Raw genomic sequence first — 12,018 nt, 5'->3', positions numbered from 1 at the left:
TCATATCCCCTCTAAGTCTCCTCTTCTCCAGGGAAAAGAGACCCAGCTTCTCCAATCTCTCAGAATATGACAGGTTTTCCATACCTATTATCAGACGTGTTGCTCTCCTTTGAACCCTCTCAACTAGCGCCATATCCTTCTTAAGATACGGCAACCAATATTGGACGCAGTACTCCAAATGCGGGCGCACCATCGCCCGATACAACGGCAGGATAACTTTTTTCGTTCTGGCTATAATACCCTTTTTGATTATACCAAGCATTCTATTCGCTCTCTTAGCGGCCGCTGCACACTGTGCCGACGGCTTCATTGTCATGTCCACCATTACCCCCAAGTCCCTTTCCTGGGTACTCTTATTCAATAACATCCCTCCCATTGTAAAGTTGTACCTCGAGTTTCTTCTCCCCACATGTAATACTTTACATTTTTCAATGTTGAACTTCATCTGCCATTTCGCCGCCCATTCTTCTAATTTGTTCAAGTCCCTTTGCAACTTTTCGCAGTCCTCTGTAGTCCGAGCTCCATTAAATAGTTTGGTGTCGTCCGCAAATTTTATTATCTCGCACTTCGTTCCTGTTTCTAGATCATTTATGAAGATATTAAATAGCAGCGGCCCGAGCACCGAGCCCTGCGGGACACCACTCGTGACCCTCCTCCAGTCGGAGTAGTGACCCTTCACTCCTACCCTTTGTTTTCTACCCTCCAACCAGTTTCTGATCCATCTATGTACGTCTCCTTCCACCCCATGGTTCTTCAATTTCCGGAGTAGACGTTTATGGGGCACCTTGTCAAAGGCTTTTTGGAAATCTAGATATATGATGTCTATGGGGTCTCCTTTGTCCATCCGGTTGTTGATCCCTTCGAAGAAGTGCAATAAGTTCGTTAGGCACGATCTTCCCTTGCAGAAACCATGCTGGCTGGTTATCAGAAGTTCATTTTTTTCAACGCCATCAACAAATGTTACAGTAAGATTCCTGGTTTTCTTGATGAGATGTAGCAAACTTGGTTTGTGGCAGAGAAGAGTTTTTCATTTAAAAACATCTGATTTGGGTTTCCCCTCCCCCCCTTTGGAACACCATGTCTTCTTGGTGAATATTTGCACTGGAAATAAAGCCAACAACCCTTTTATCCTTGAGCTCTTCTTGGATCTTGGAGAAGGGAGGGGGGCACTACTAATTCCTGAAGACCCAGTTAACATCCTAGGTTAGGAAAAAATAAGGGGGATTTAGAGTATTTTCATGGAAACCCTCCCAACAGGGGGTATCCAATATGCATCTCCTTATACCTTTTGCCAGGGACAGTGCGTTTGATAGCTGGAGTTTAAAAAAATGCCCTAGTCCCTGGAGAAGCGGAGACTTACAGGAGACATGATAGAAACCTTCAAGATCCTGAAAGGCATAGAAAAAGTAGACAGGGACAGAATTTTCAAATTATGGGGAACCACAAGTGCAAGGGGGCACTCGGAGAAATTGAAAGGGGACAGGTTTAGAACAAATGCCAGAAAGTTCTTTTTCACCCAGAGGGTGGTGGATACATGGAACGCGCTTCCGGAAGCTGTGGTAAGCAGGAGCACGGTGCAGGGCTTCAAAGAAGGTTTGGAAAGGTTCCTAGAGGACAAAGGGATTGAGGGGTACAAATAGGAGTAGAGGTAGGTTATAGGGATAGGAATAGAGGCAAGTTATAAAATTAATCAGGGACCACTGCTCAGGCAATAGGCCTGATGGGCCGCCGCGGGAGCAGACCGCTGGGTGAGATGGACCTCTGGTCTGCCTCAGCGGAGGCAACTTCTTATGTTCAGTGTTCCACAAACTTTTTGACGCAGCAGCACACTAAACCCGGTACCCCAGCCAGAAGGCATCCGGAAGTGCATGGATGTTGACGCAACGCCATGCACCTGTGTGATGTCGACATCATCCAGCCGCGACCCTGAACCTGTCACTTCGCCAATGGGGGGATCCTGGAGGAGAGGAGAGACGCCGGAACTTGACTGCCTACGGGCCGTGCCTCTCGCTGCGAGAGACGCGTCCCGTAAGCAGCAAGCTGGTGCCTCTCCTCCTTGCCGGCCTCTGGAGGCACACTCGGAATCGGCTGTGGTGCACAATTTTGAGATGGACTGATTTTGAGTGTTCTAATGGGGGAGGAGAGGGGAGTGCTCCTTTTTTGGGGTGGAGAGCTGCTTCCTTATGTAGATTTTTATACATCTTTGTTCAAGTGATTAGTAAGGAGATCAGAATAACAGTGGTGTAGATTTGAATGGTGTCGTCTTCCCCCTCCCCCCTCCAATCCTTGTACCCTGGGCCTTACAGCCTCTACAGGACACATCCATTGTGTTGCCACTTAACTTTTGTTTCTTCCAGTTCTTCTCCATCATCCTCATTATCTTCATCGCTGAAGTAGCAGCTGCTGTCGTTGCTCTGGTCTACACATCGATGGTGAGTCCCAGATCATCTTCCTGATTCGCCAGCATGACTAAACGTTTGTCAAACTCGTAAGCAGGCAGCAGGAGTTTTCCTCTTCGGTAACCATTGGCCTGTCGAGCGCTTTTTCTCTTCTTGTTAGCTGCAATTATCGTAAGATCTCGCCCACTGCACTTATTAACCTAATTTCAACGTTAAAAAGTACTGTACTTCATGCATCCCTGTGCAAAATGACACTTTGCAAAATATATACAATATGGTTCTTGAAATGTGAGGTTAAACTTGCGTGTCCTCCATGGCGGCAGTGCTACCTAGATGCGCAGAATGCAGGTTCAGGTTCTCCTTTCTACAGCCGACTAGGTCAAGAACAAGGATTTGCTCATAAAATCAACCTGGACAGGGAAAGTTCAGCAGAGACACAAGGAAAATGTTCTAGACCAATGGTTCCCAACCCTGTCCTGGAGGACTACCAGCCAGTCGTGTTTTTGGGATAGCCCTAATGCATATGCATGCGAGAAATTTGCATACAATGGAGGTGACGGGCATGCAAATCTTAGGGCTATCCTGAAAACCTGACTGACTGGCTGGTCCTCCAGGACAGGGTTGGGAACCACCGGTCTAGAACATTCTCCCAGTGTTGAATAAAGCAAGATGAGAGCTATCTGAACTTTGAATGAGCCTAACACAAACCCATACATGCCTTAGTGGTGAAGAAAATGCCAGGGATTAGATTTCTTTGATATTGCAGTAGGAAGTGAATGGGAATCTTGGATAGGCCTCGTAGGCGTCCACCGTTAGGTTATTGGGTTCAGGTGGCACCTTTTTCAAATGAGATTCCTTTCACTTGGAGCCAGTTGTAGGTTGAAATCCTGGCAGTGTACTTCTGAGACCTGGCTTCCAAGAAAAGTGGTACACAGACTTAGACTTGAGTTCTACATCCTGCCCAATCATTAATCTCAAGCTAGACTGATTTAAGACTTATACCCCTGCTTTCACCCAGTCCAGTGAGGTGTGTGGTTTTGTTTTGTTTGTTTTTTTCATCTTTCATGATAGGCCGAAACCCTGCTACAGACCCTTGTGGTACCGGTACTGAAAGAAGACTATGGCAACAAACAAGATGTGACGCAGATCTGGAACAGCACGATGGGTGAAGTATGTGTGTGTGTGGCCCCTGGTGGGTGATGCCAAAGCTTCAGGTGTTAAATTTTGACTTCACTCTTAATGTATTTTCTCTTTCAGCTGAAGTGCTGTGGATTTAATAACTTCTCGGACTTCAACAATTCCTTTTACAGCAAACAAAATAATGGTGCTTACCCCAAGTATTGCTGTAACACGACCGTTGTGTCTTCTTGTACATGGTCAGAAGCATTCGAAAGCAATGTGCAGGTGAGGCACCATTTGAATAGAACAATCTACCCCTCCCCCCGCCTTACAATTTTAGACTTTTCTACACATAACCATATTTGAGTCAAATAGATTAATAGTATTTTCACCAGCCTATTGCTTGGAATGTCCTTGACTGAAGATCTTGAAAGCCTTTCTGTGTGTCGTCGTATTCTAGTTTTAAACACATGATTGGCCATGGAGCCTAATGCATGGGCTTGGGAAGGGGTAAAACATGGACCTCACGGATCTAAAACCGCACGTCCTTAAAAATCTGAGGTCCGTGTCCGTGCCGTTCGTAGTTTCTGTCTCTTACAGACCTCTATGAGATTTTAGCTCTGACGGATCCGTCTCGACATAGGGAGGGAAAAGTATTAGGATCCGTCGGCGCTAAAATCTCATAGAGGTCTGTAAAAGACAGAAACTATGAGCGGCACGGACATAGACCTCAGATTTTTAAGGACGTGCGGTTTTAGATCCGCGAGGTCCGTCAGGTCCATGAGGTCCGCGTTATACCCCTTCCCCATGGGCTTCTATTAGCACAGTAAAACCAGATCGTTCCTGGTGCTTTTTACTCTTTCTGGAGAGGGAAAGATTCTCTCTCAGCCCTCAGGTACCACCTGGCTGGTCAACCTTTTTCATATCCCTCCTAATGAAAATGTGTGGGATCTGCCTTCAGTGTCTGCAGACTTCTCGTACGTCTTCGTTAGGCGGAGACGGTTTGAGAAAGCGGACTAGTAGATGATTGTGAGAACCGCTGGCGCTGTAAACCAGGCCGTCCTGAGACGAGACCTTTAACTGGGACTCTATCGCCGAGCGCACTAACACTTTGACCCGGATTCTAGTAATGGCATCCCGAAGTTAGGCGGCGGTGGGTGTCCCATTGCCATCTAACCCATCGGGAGCAAGGTTTTTGTTGTTGTGGCGAACGGCGCCTGCGTTTGAAAGCACCGTTCGCACATCAGCAGAAGTGCCTAAGGACGCTTGAAGCTGGCGTGAGCTTGGTTTCCACTGGAAGTGGGCTTTGGGCATCCTTAGCTGACCCTAGGTGCAAGACAGGTGCCTTAAATATAAGTCTGTAAAACGTTGGGTTTTGTTTTTTTTTGGGGGGGGTTTACAGCTCTGATTATTCTATAAACGGCACCAATGTGTGATTGACTTGCAACTGACAGCTGTTTTTAGGCAGCTGCCGATACCAGCACCGTTTTAAAGAATCCGAGCCTTTGTGTGCAGTAGAACTTAGGCTCATAATCTTTAGATGGGACATAGTATCAGCCATCCTTTTGATAGACCATTCCAGTCTGTGACTTCTTTATCTAACTCAGTGGTTCCCAACCCTGTCCTGGAGGACCCCCAGGCCACTCAGGTTTTCAGGCTAGCCCTAATGAATAGGCATGGAGCCAGTTTGCATGCCTGGCACTTCCATTATATGCAGATCTCTCTCATGCCTATTCATTAGGGCTATCCTGAAAACCCGACTGGCCTGGGGGTCCTCTGATCTAACTCAATACGGCTTCCCTCTCCATATCTTCTACCTAAACCAGGGGTAGGGAACTCCGGTCCTCGAGAGCCGTATTCCAGTCGGGTGTTCAGGATTTCCCCAATGAACGTGCATGAGATCTATGTGCATGCACTGCTTTCAATGCATATTCATTGGGGAAATTCTGAAAACCCGACTGGAATACGGGCTCTCGAGGACCTGAGTTCCCTACCCCTGACCTAAACCATTTTTAACCTTTTTCTTCCACTGCCCTTTTCGCCCTAAGTGAGCCTAGAATCTGCCACCTCTGTTTCTAGGCCATCTTTAGTCTTACCCAGAACTTGGTCTTCCCGATCAAGTTTTCTTGTCAAAACTAGCAAAACCAATGTCCAAAAGATCTGGGCTTTGTATCCTCCCTGAAATTGGGTTCACCCATGCTGGGGATGTGCATTGGCGTTTGGCCTTTTTTTTCACACACTCGTTTTAAATTACTCTTTAATGTCTAGGTTCATATTTTTTGTTCTGGTGCATGCTAACGAATTAACATCCCCCGGCATCATGCAAGTTTCTATTCCAACCGCATCCTCTTGGAAGCGCAGATTCTAGATCAGAGCGGAGGATCTCGAGACGGGAGAGGGCAACTTTAATACACAAAGGGCCGTGTGAATGTTGATGCTATCCATTGCAGGCTGCAACTCTGCATAACGTTCAATGCTCAGAGCTCCAGAGAGAATCTCTCCTTCAGTAAAAACGAAAGTAAAATGAATGGCCATTCTGAAAATACAGTATTAAAACTGACCAAACTCTGGTTAATATTTTCTCTGCATACCAACCATGGGCCATAGGTTGATGCCAATGGATGACAAATAACCAGGACTGTGTTATCAGTATCTGAGACTTTGTTAAAAAATCTGATCAGATCAAGATCCCATCGTGAAGAACTGCTCACTGCAAGTTTTCACACACATTTAAGAAAATTATTTAAAACTTTATATGTTATCTTCCTGAATGATGCAGTCGGTGTGTCTCAAACAAGTGCCACAAGAGATTTCAGAATGTTGCTTTATTTTAAAAATTTCTTCATAAGTATACTCTAGAACAGTGGTTCCCAACCCTGTCCTGGAGGAACACCAGGCCAATCGGGTTTTCAGGCTAGCCCTAATGAATATGCATGAAGCAAATTTGCATGCCTATCACTTCCATCATATGCAAATCTCTCTCATGCATATTCATTAGGGCTAGCCTGAAAACCCGATTGGCCTGGTGTTCCTCCAGGACAGGGTTGGGAATCACTGCTCTAGAACACGGGTAGGCAATTCCGGTCCTTGAGAGCCAGGTCAGGTTTTCAGGGTATACTCGAGAGCAGGGGTAGGCAATTCCGGTCCTCGAGAGCCAGGTCAGGTTTTCAGGGTATACTCGAGAGCAGGGGTAGGCAATTCCGGTCCTCGAGAGCCAGGTCAGGTTTTCAGGGTATACTCGAGAGCAGGGGTAGGCAATTCAGGTCCTCGAGAGCCAGGTCAGGTTTTCAGGATATCCACAATGAATATGCATGAGATAGATTTGCATCTCAAGGAAGCAGTGCGTGCAAACCCATCTCATGCATATTTATTGTGGATATCCTGAAAGCCTGACCTGGCTCCGGCTCTCAAGGACCGGAATTGCCTACCCCTGCTCTAGAATAGATGACATGTACGTTGCGTGTGCAAGAGTCTGTCCATGTTATGAGCGTCTGTGTGCATAAGGATATAACCACCCAGACAAGCGTCGCTCTTTGACGTGATTGGTCCTTGAAAAGTAACGGCAACTTTTTTTTTTTTTTTTACGCAGTATTAGCCTAACTTGAGCAACAAAAGTTTACCGTTGGGACCACCTTACTTTTGTGAACTTGGATTTTCAGCTCTGACAGAAATTTAAAAAAAAGAGAGAGCGACTGCAGATGGATGAAACGTGCGTTTGCGTGTCAACTCTAGAGCCATGTTACGAGTTAATTTGCAGACAAAATAATCTCCACCGTCACATCGTTTAACGATTGTATTCTTACTTTGACCATTGTTATAATCACCTATACATGGCTTAAAGAACTTTTTTTTTTTTTTTTTAAACCTCAATTTTAAATTTGGTTTTGCAGTTTTATAATTTCAATTATGTGCCACAAAAAAACATTTGATCGTTTAGTGGGCAGCTGTGCTATGTAATTTGCTGTTAGTTTTTCTTTGAATTGTAAGCCTGTATTGCAGGTTAAAATTAAATTTTGTTTTGTGTGTTTTTGGATGACCTTGGAACAACCTCATTTTCGGTGCTCACTTGTCTCCCACAGGGCTGTTTCACTCAGTTGATAGCCACACTCAAACAGAACGCGGCTGTTGTTGGCGGAGTGGCAGCAGGAATATGTGCCCTTGAGGTAAAGTAGCTTAAATTGCCTCCCCCACCCCAAGAGAGTTAATTGGTATAGAGCAGTGGTTCTCAAACCTGTGAATATGACCCTAGTGAATATGCATGAGACAGATTTGCATACCTGTCACTGACATTTTGTGCATATTCACTAAGGATATCCTCAAAACCTGACTGGCTGGAGAACCACTGGTATAATTAGGTCCATCTTAAAAGATGGATGCTTGATGTTGGGTTCGGTCTCCAGTACAACCAACCATTGGTTTGGCATCCATCTTCTTCCTTTCCCTCCTCCAATGGTCTGGCATATCTCGCCTTGCCCCCCCCCCCTCTTTCCTCACCCTTCCTCTCTCCCCCCCTCTTTCCTCACCCTTCCTCTCTCCCCCCCTCTTTCCTCACCCTTCCTCTCTCCCCCCCTCTTTCCTCACCCTTCCTCTCTCCCCCCCTCTTTCCTCACCCTTCCTCTCTCCCCCCCTCTTTCCTCACCCTTTCTCTTCCCCCTCTCCTCGCCCTTTCCCCCCTCAATTTTTCTGCACCAGTCTAGATTACGTTCTTACTACCCTGTCATCAATTTCCCTTTTCACTGTCTTTCCCCACCCCTACCAGTATTTCACTAACTCAATCCTCTTCTCCCACCCTCCCTCAATCGTGCGCCTTCTTTTCATTTAACCCCTTCTATCCAGCATCTGCTCCCTTCTCTCTCCCATCTGCACTTCCATCCAGCATAGGCTCCCACTCTACCCTCTCCACTAACACCAATGTCTGCTCTTTCTTTCTCTCTGCTCAGAAGAAGTGATGTCAGAGGGGGGTGGACTGGCAGATGCGGGGAGTTGCTGCTGGTCCACCCCCTTCTGACATCACTTACTACTTCCGAGCAGAGCTGGCAGACATAGTCATTGTGGGACCTTGCTGCACTACCCCACGGCTGCCGGCTCTGCTCCAGAGCAAGTATGTCGGAGGGGGTGGACTGGCAGCCGTGCTGAGGTACAGGTCCTGTGGGAGGTTCTGGACCCAGCCAACTGTGCACCCCCCCCCCCCCAGGGCATGCACCTGGGGTGGTCCGCCTCCTGCCCCGCCCTTTGATATGCCATTGCCGTAGACTAGTATATGGCTATTGAACGGATCCGTTGGATTTGTATCAGTACGTTCACCTCCTACTAAAGTAATGTCTTGCTTTTGTTGTATGTTAATTTCTCTGTTGTTGCCTCAAGACAAGAGTAGATCCTTTGCTCTCCATGAGTCCAAATTTTCAGAGCACCAGCATAAAGAAACTGAGCTATCTATCTCCTGTGGCAGGATTTGGGTTTCAGTGCTTTTGTTATCCTTTTTTGCTTAATGGTTGGGAACGGTGGCGTACTTAGGGGAAGGGGACACACTGCATCTTTCCACCTGCTTCTCGTGCCGGCCTCTGCTCCCTTCTGACATGTCCTGGTCACGGGTCATGAGATTAGAAGGGAGCCAAGGCCAGCACAAGCAGCAGGTGGAAAGATGCCTCTCGTGCTGACAAATGTTTCAAGAGGCATACCGGGGGGAGGGGGAGGCAGATGCTCAAACAGCAGGGGGGGGGGTGGAGGGGGAGGCCGGTGCTCAAACAGCAGGTAAGAGCAGAGGGCACACAGCTCAGCGATGCTGGGCACCAAACTCCTTCGCTAAGCCACTAGTTGGGAATATTGGGTTCTAAGACGCATCGCCTTTCTTTTATAAGGAAAACTCATTAGGTGTTTATAAAGCAGACTAGAAATAAGTCACATGTCAAGAGGCTGCAAATGGGGTTTTAACATATCCGCAACACAGTGGGTCCAACAGCCATCTGAGTTTGCTTAGTCTGCTGCTCCTAAGGAACTGCTGCTTTAGTTAACAAAGAAATGCACAGCCTAAGATCAACTAGAGAAAGGCTTCTCAACCTAATCCTCGGAGCGCACCCAGTCAGTCCAGGTCTTCAGGATATCCGCAGCGAATAAGCATCGGGTTATGCACTTACTGCTTCCTTGCTCTGGAAATCTCTGCTGCGTTTTCACCGTGGATATTCTGAAGACCTGGACTGGCTGGGTGCGCTCTGAGGATTAGGTTGAGAAGCACGGAGTTAAAAGGATTCTGTAGTTGCTCGTTCATCGACTTGGGACGATCTGCAACTTCAATGAAATGTTTTAAAGGTGTCTCCTATCGGCATTAACGTATTGATCTGGTTTTCTCTCTGTAGCTTGCAGCGATGGTGGTCTCCATGTACCTGTATTGCCACATCGATAAAGGTGGCCATTAGAGGAATCGAGAGAGACCAGGACGGCACAAATAATTTTGATGTGTGTGTGTGTGTACACGTTTGCCTCTTTGACGTTTGACAATTTCTCCAGACAAGTTGCAATACTTAGAGACACTATGATTACGATATGACTCTAGCTGCAAAGCTGGGTATAACCCTTAATAATTTAATGTACAGAGCGCCTCCTGCCCCGAAGACTCTACTGTAGTCAAAAGCGAAGGCTGGAGTACGTAGCAGCAACAGGCTGAAGGTCTTATGTAATGTGCCAAATATCTCTCGCCATCAAGTGGCCCTTAAAGTGTGTGAATACTTGACAGGAGGCTGTCCAAAATGCACTTTTGAGATGGTTTCCAGTGGAGTAGATGCTTCAGAGGCTGTAATCTGAGAATAGGAATTGACCAGTCTCTCTCAATAAGGCATCTTGGCATCCTCAGGAGAACGGTTTCAATTGTATGACTTTTGTAACTCTCTGGCATAAGAGAACCTTGTGTGGGTGTCCGTAAATTCCTATGAATGCATCGTGTCCCTGTAGTTTTTGTACAAGCTAAAGTCTCGTCCTTTTTCGTGCAAGTGGGATATGCTTTAAATGTCGACCCGGCACCCTTCAGCTCCTGTCTTACTCAACATCACATACACTTGGTGCACGGCATGGATATTCATGTGTGTGTCAGCTCATCTGCAGGATCCACTGGCCTAGCCCACCCATCTCCAGGGCACAATGCGGGCCTTCGGATGTAATAGCTTTGACCAGTTCTGAAACGGCATTTGAGTTCTCCAAGTTTGCCTTCCTGTTTAGATAAGGCTGCGTTTATTTTCCTCCTGCTTTTCAGGCTGTTTTGTTGGCCAATTCTCTGCCTTTTTAATCTGGGCTTAGTAAAACCTGGGTTCTATGGCTTAAATGTACACCTACTCTTTTCCATTGAGATTTTCTGTGTTTACTCTGAACATGGTCCTGCTGGAAGGGTGAGAGATGTGTAAACTTACATTAGCTATGTAGCCAACAGCAGTGATCTTGGATCCTGGTTTTTAAGGATATCCCAAATGTGAATGAACTTCAGATGTACTGGACCTATGAGATGTAGAACTATTTTTTTTTTTTTCTGTTACTAGGGTCAGATGAATTGGATTGATGCTCCCCCCCCTCCCCCACAATTGCAATGTTTCTCAAAGGGATTCAGCTGGGCAAGTTAAAATATAGTCTTTAGCAGGGCTGCCCAAGTCCAGTCCTCAAGATCTACTGGCAGATCAGGTTTTCAGGATATCCACAATGAATATGCATGAGAGAGATTTGCATACCAAGAAGGCAGTACAGGAAAATCTTTCTCATGCTTATTCATTGTGGATATCCTGAAAACCTGGCCTGCCAGTAGATCTTGAGGACCGGACTTGGGCAGCCCTGGTCTTTAGATTCCCCTAGGTCGGGGGTAGGCAATTCCAGTCTTCGAGAGCAAGAGCCAGCCCTGGTCTTTAGATTCCCCTAGGTCAGGGGTAGGCAGTTCCGGTCCTCGAGAGCCAGAGCCAGGTCAGGTTATCAGGATAGCAACAATGAATATGTATGAGATGGGTTTGCATCAGGGGTCTCAAAGTCCCTCCTTGAGGGCCGCAATCCAGTCAGGTTTTCAGGATTTCCCCAATCAATATGCATGAGATCTATGTTCATGTACTACTTTCATGGTATGCTAACAGATCTCATGCATATTCATTGGGGAAATCCTGAAAACCCAAGTGGATTGCGGCCCTCAAGGGGGGACTTTGAGATCCCTGGTTTGCATGCACTACCTCCTTGAGATGCAAATCTATCTCATGCATATTTATTGTGGAGATTCTGGAAACCTGACCTGGCTCCGGCTCTCGAAGACCGGAATTGCCTACCCCAGCCCTAAGTGAAAGCTAGTTCACATGAAGCGGATGCATACACCAGCTTAGGTCCATCGGGCAGAACTGCAGCCAGTAGCCCATAATGAAGGAGGAGAACATTTTTGTATAAGCCTTGCAGCCCCATGGGAAAGCAGGTTCAAAATGAGTCTATTATTGTAAGCATCTTTCAAAAGTGTAGCTTCCCTCTTTGAAAACAGTAACGAAACCCT

At 46.6% G+C, this 12,018-nt stretch overlaps 1 protein-coding gene across 1 annotated transcript in view; it reads left to right on the top strand.

Moving 5' to 3' along the window:
* TSPAN1 (tetraspanin 1) overlaps window positions 1–11,504 on the top strand; it is a 28,052-nt gene extending 16,548 nt beyond the window's left edge. Inside the window, exons 4-8 of the mRNA XM_033916985.1 lie at window positions 2,358–2,432; window positions 3,471–3,569; window positions 3,657–3,803; window positions 7,598–7,681; window positions 9,872–11,504. Coding sequence (XP_033772876.1) covers window positions 2,358–2,432; window positions 3,471–3,569; window positions 3,657–3,803; window positions 7,598–7,681; window positions 9,872–9,931 — 465 coding nt within the window. The 3' untranslated portion in view covers window positions 9,932–11,504. The remainder of the gene's footprint in view (window positions 1–2,357; window positions 2,433–3,470; window positions 3,570–3,656; window positions 3,804–7,597; window positions 7,682–9,871) is intronic.
* Window positions 11,505–12,018: the final 514 nt, after the last annotated feature.

Source organism: Geotrypetes seraphini, chromosome 12, assembly GCF_902459505.1.
Source record: "Geotrypetes seraphini chromosome 12, aGeoSer1.1, whole genome shotgun sequence".
Taxonomy (NCBI): Eukaryota; Metazoa; Chordata; class Amphibia; order Gymnophiona; family Dermophiidae; genus Geotrypetes; species Geotrypetes seraphini.
Note: the sequence above shows the minus strand (reverse complement) of the source record. Positions and strands in the feature narration are given on the sequence as shown.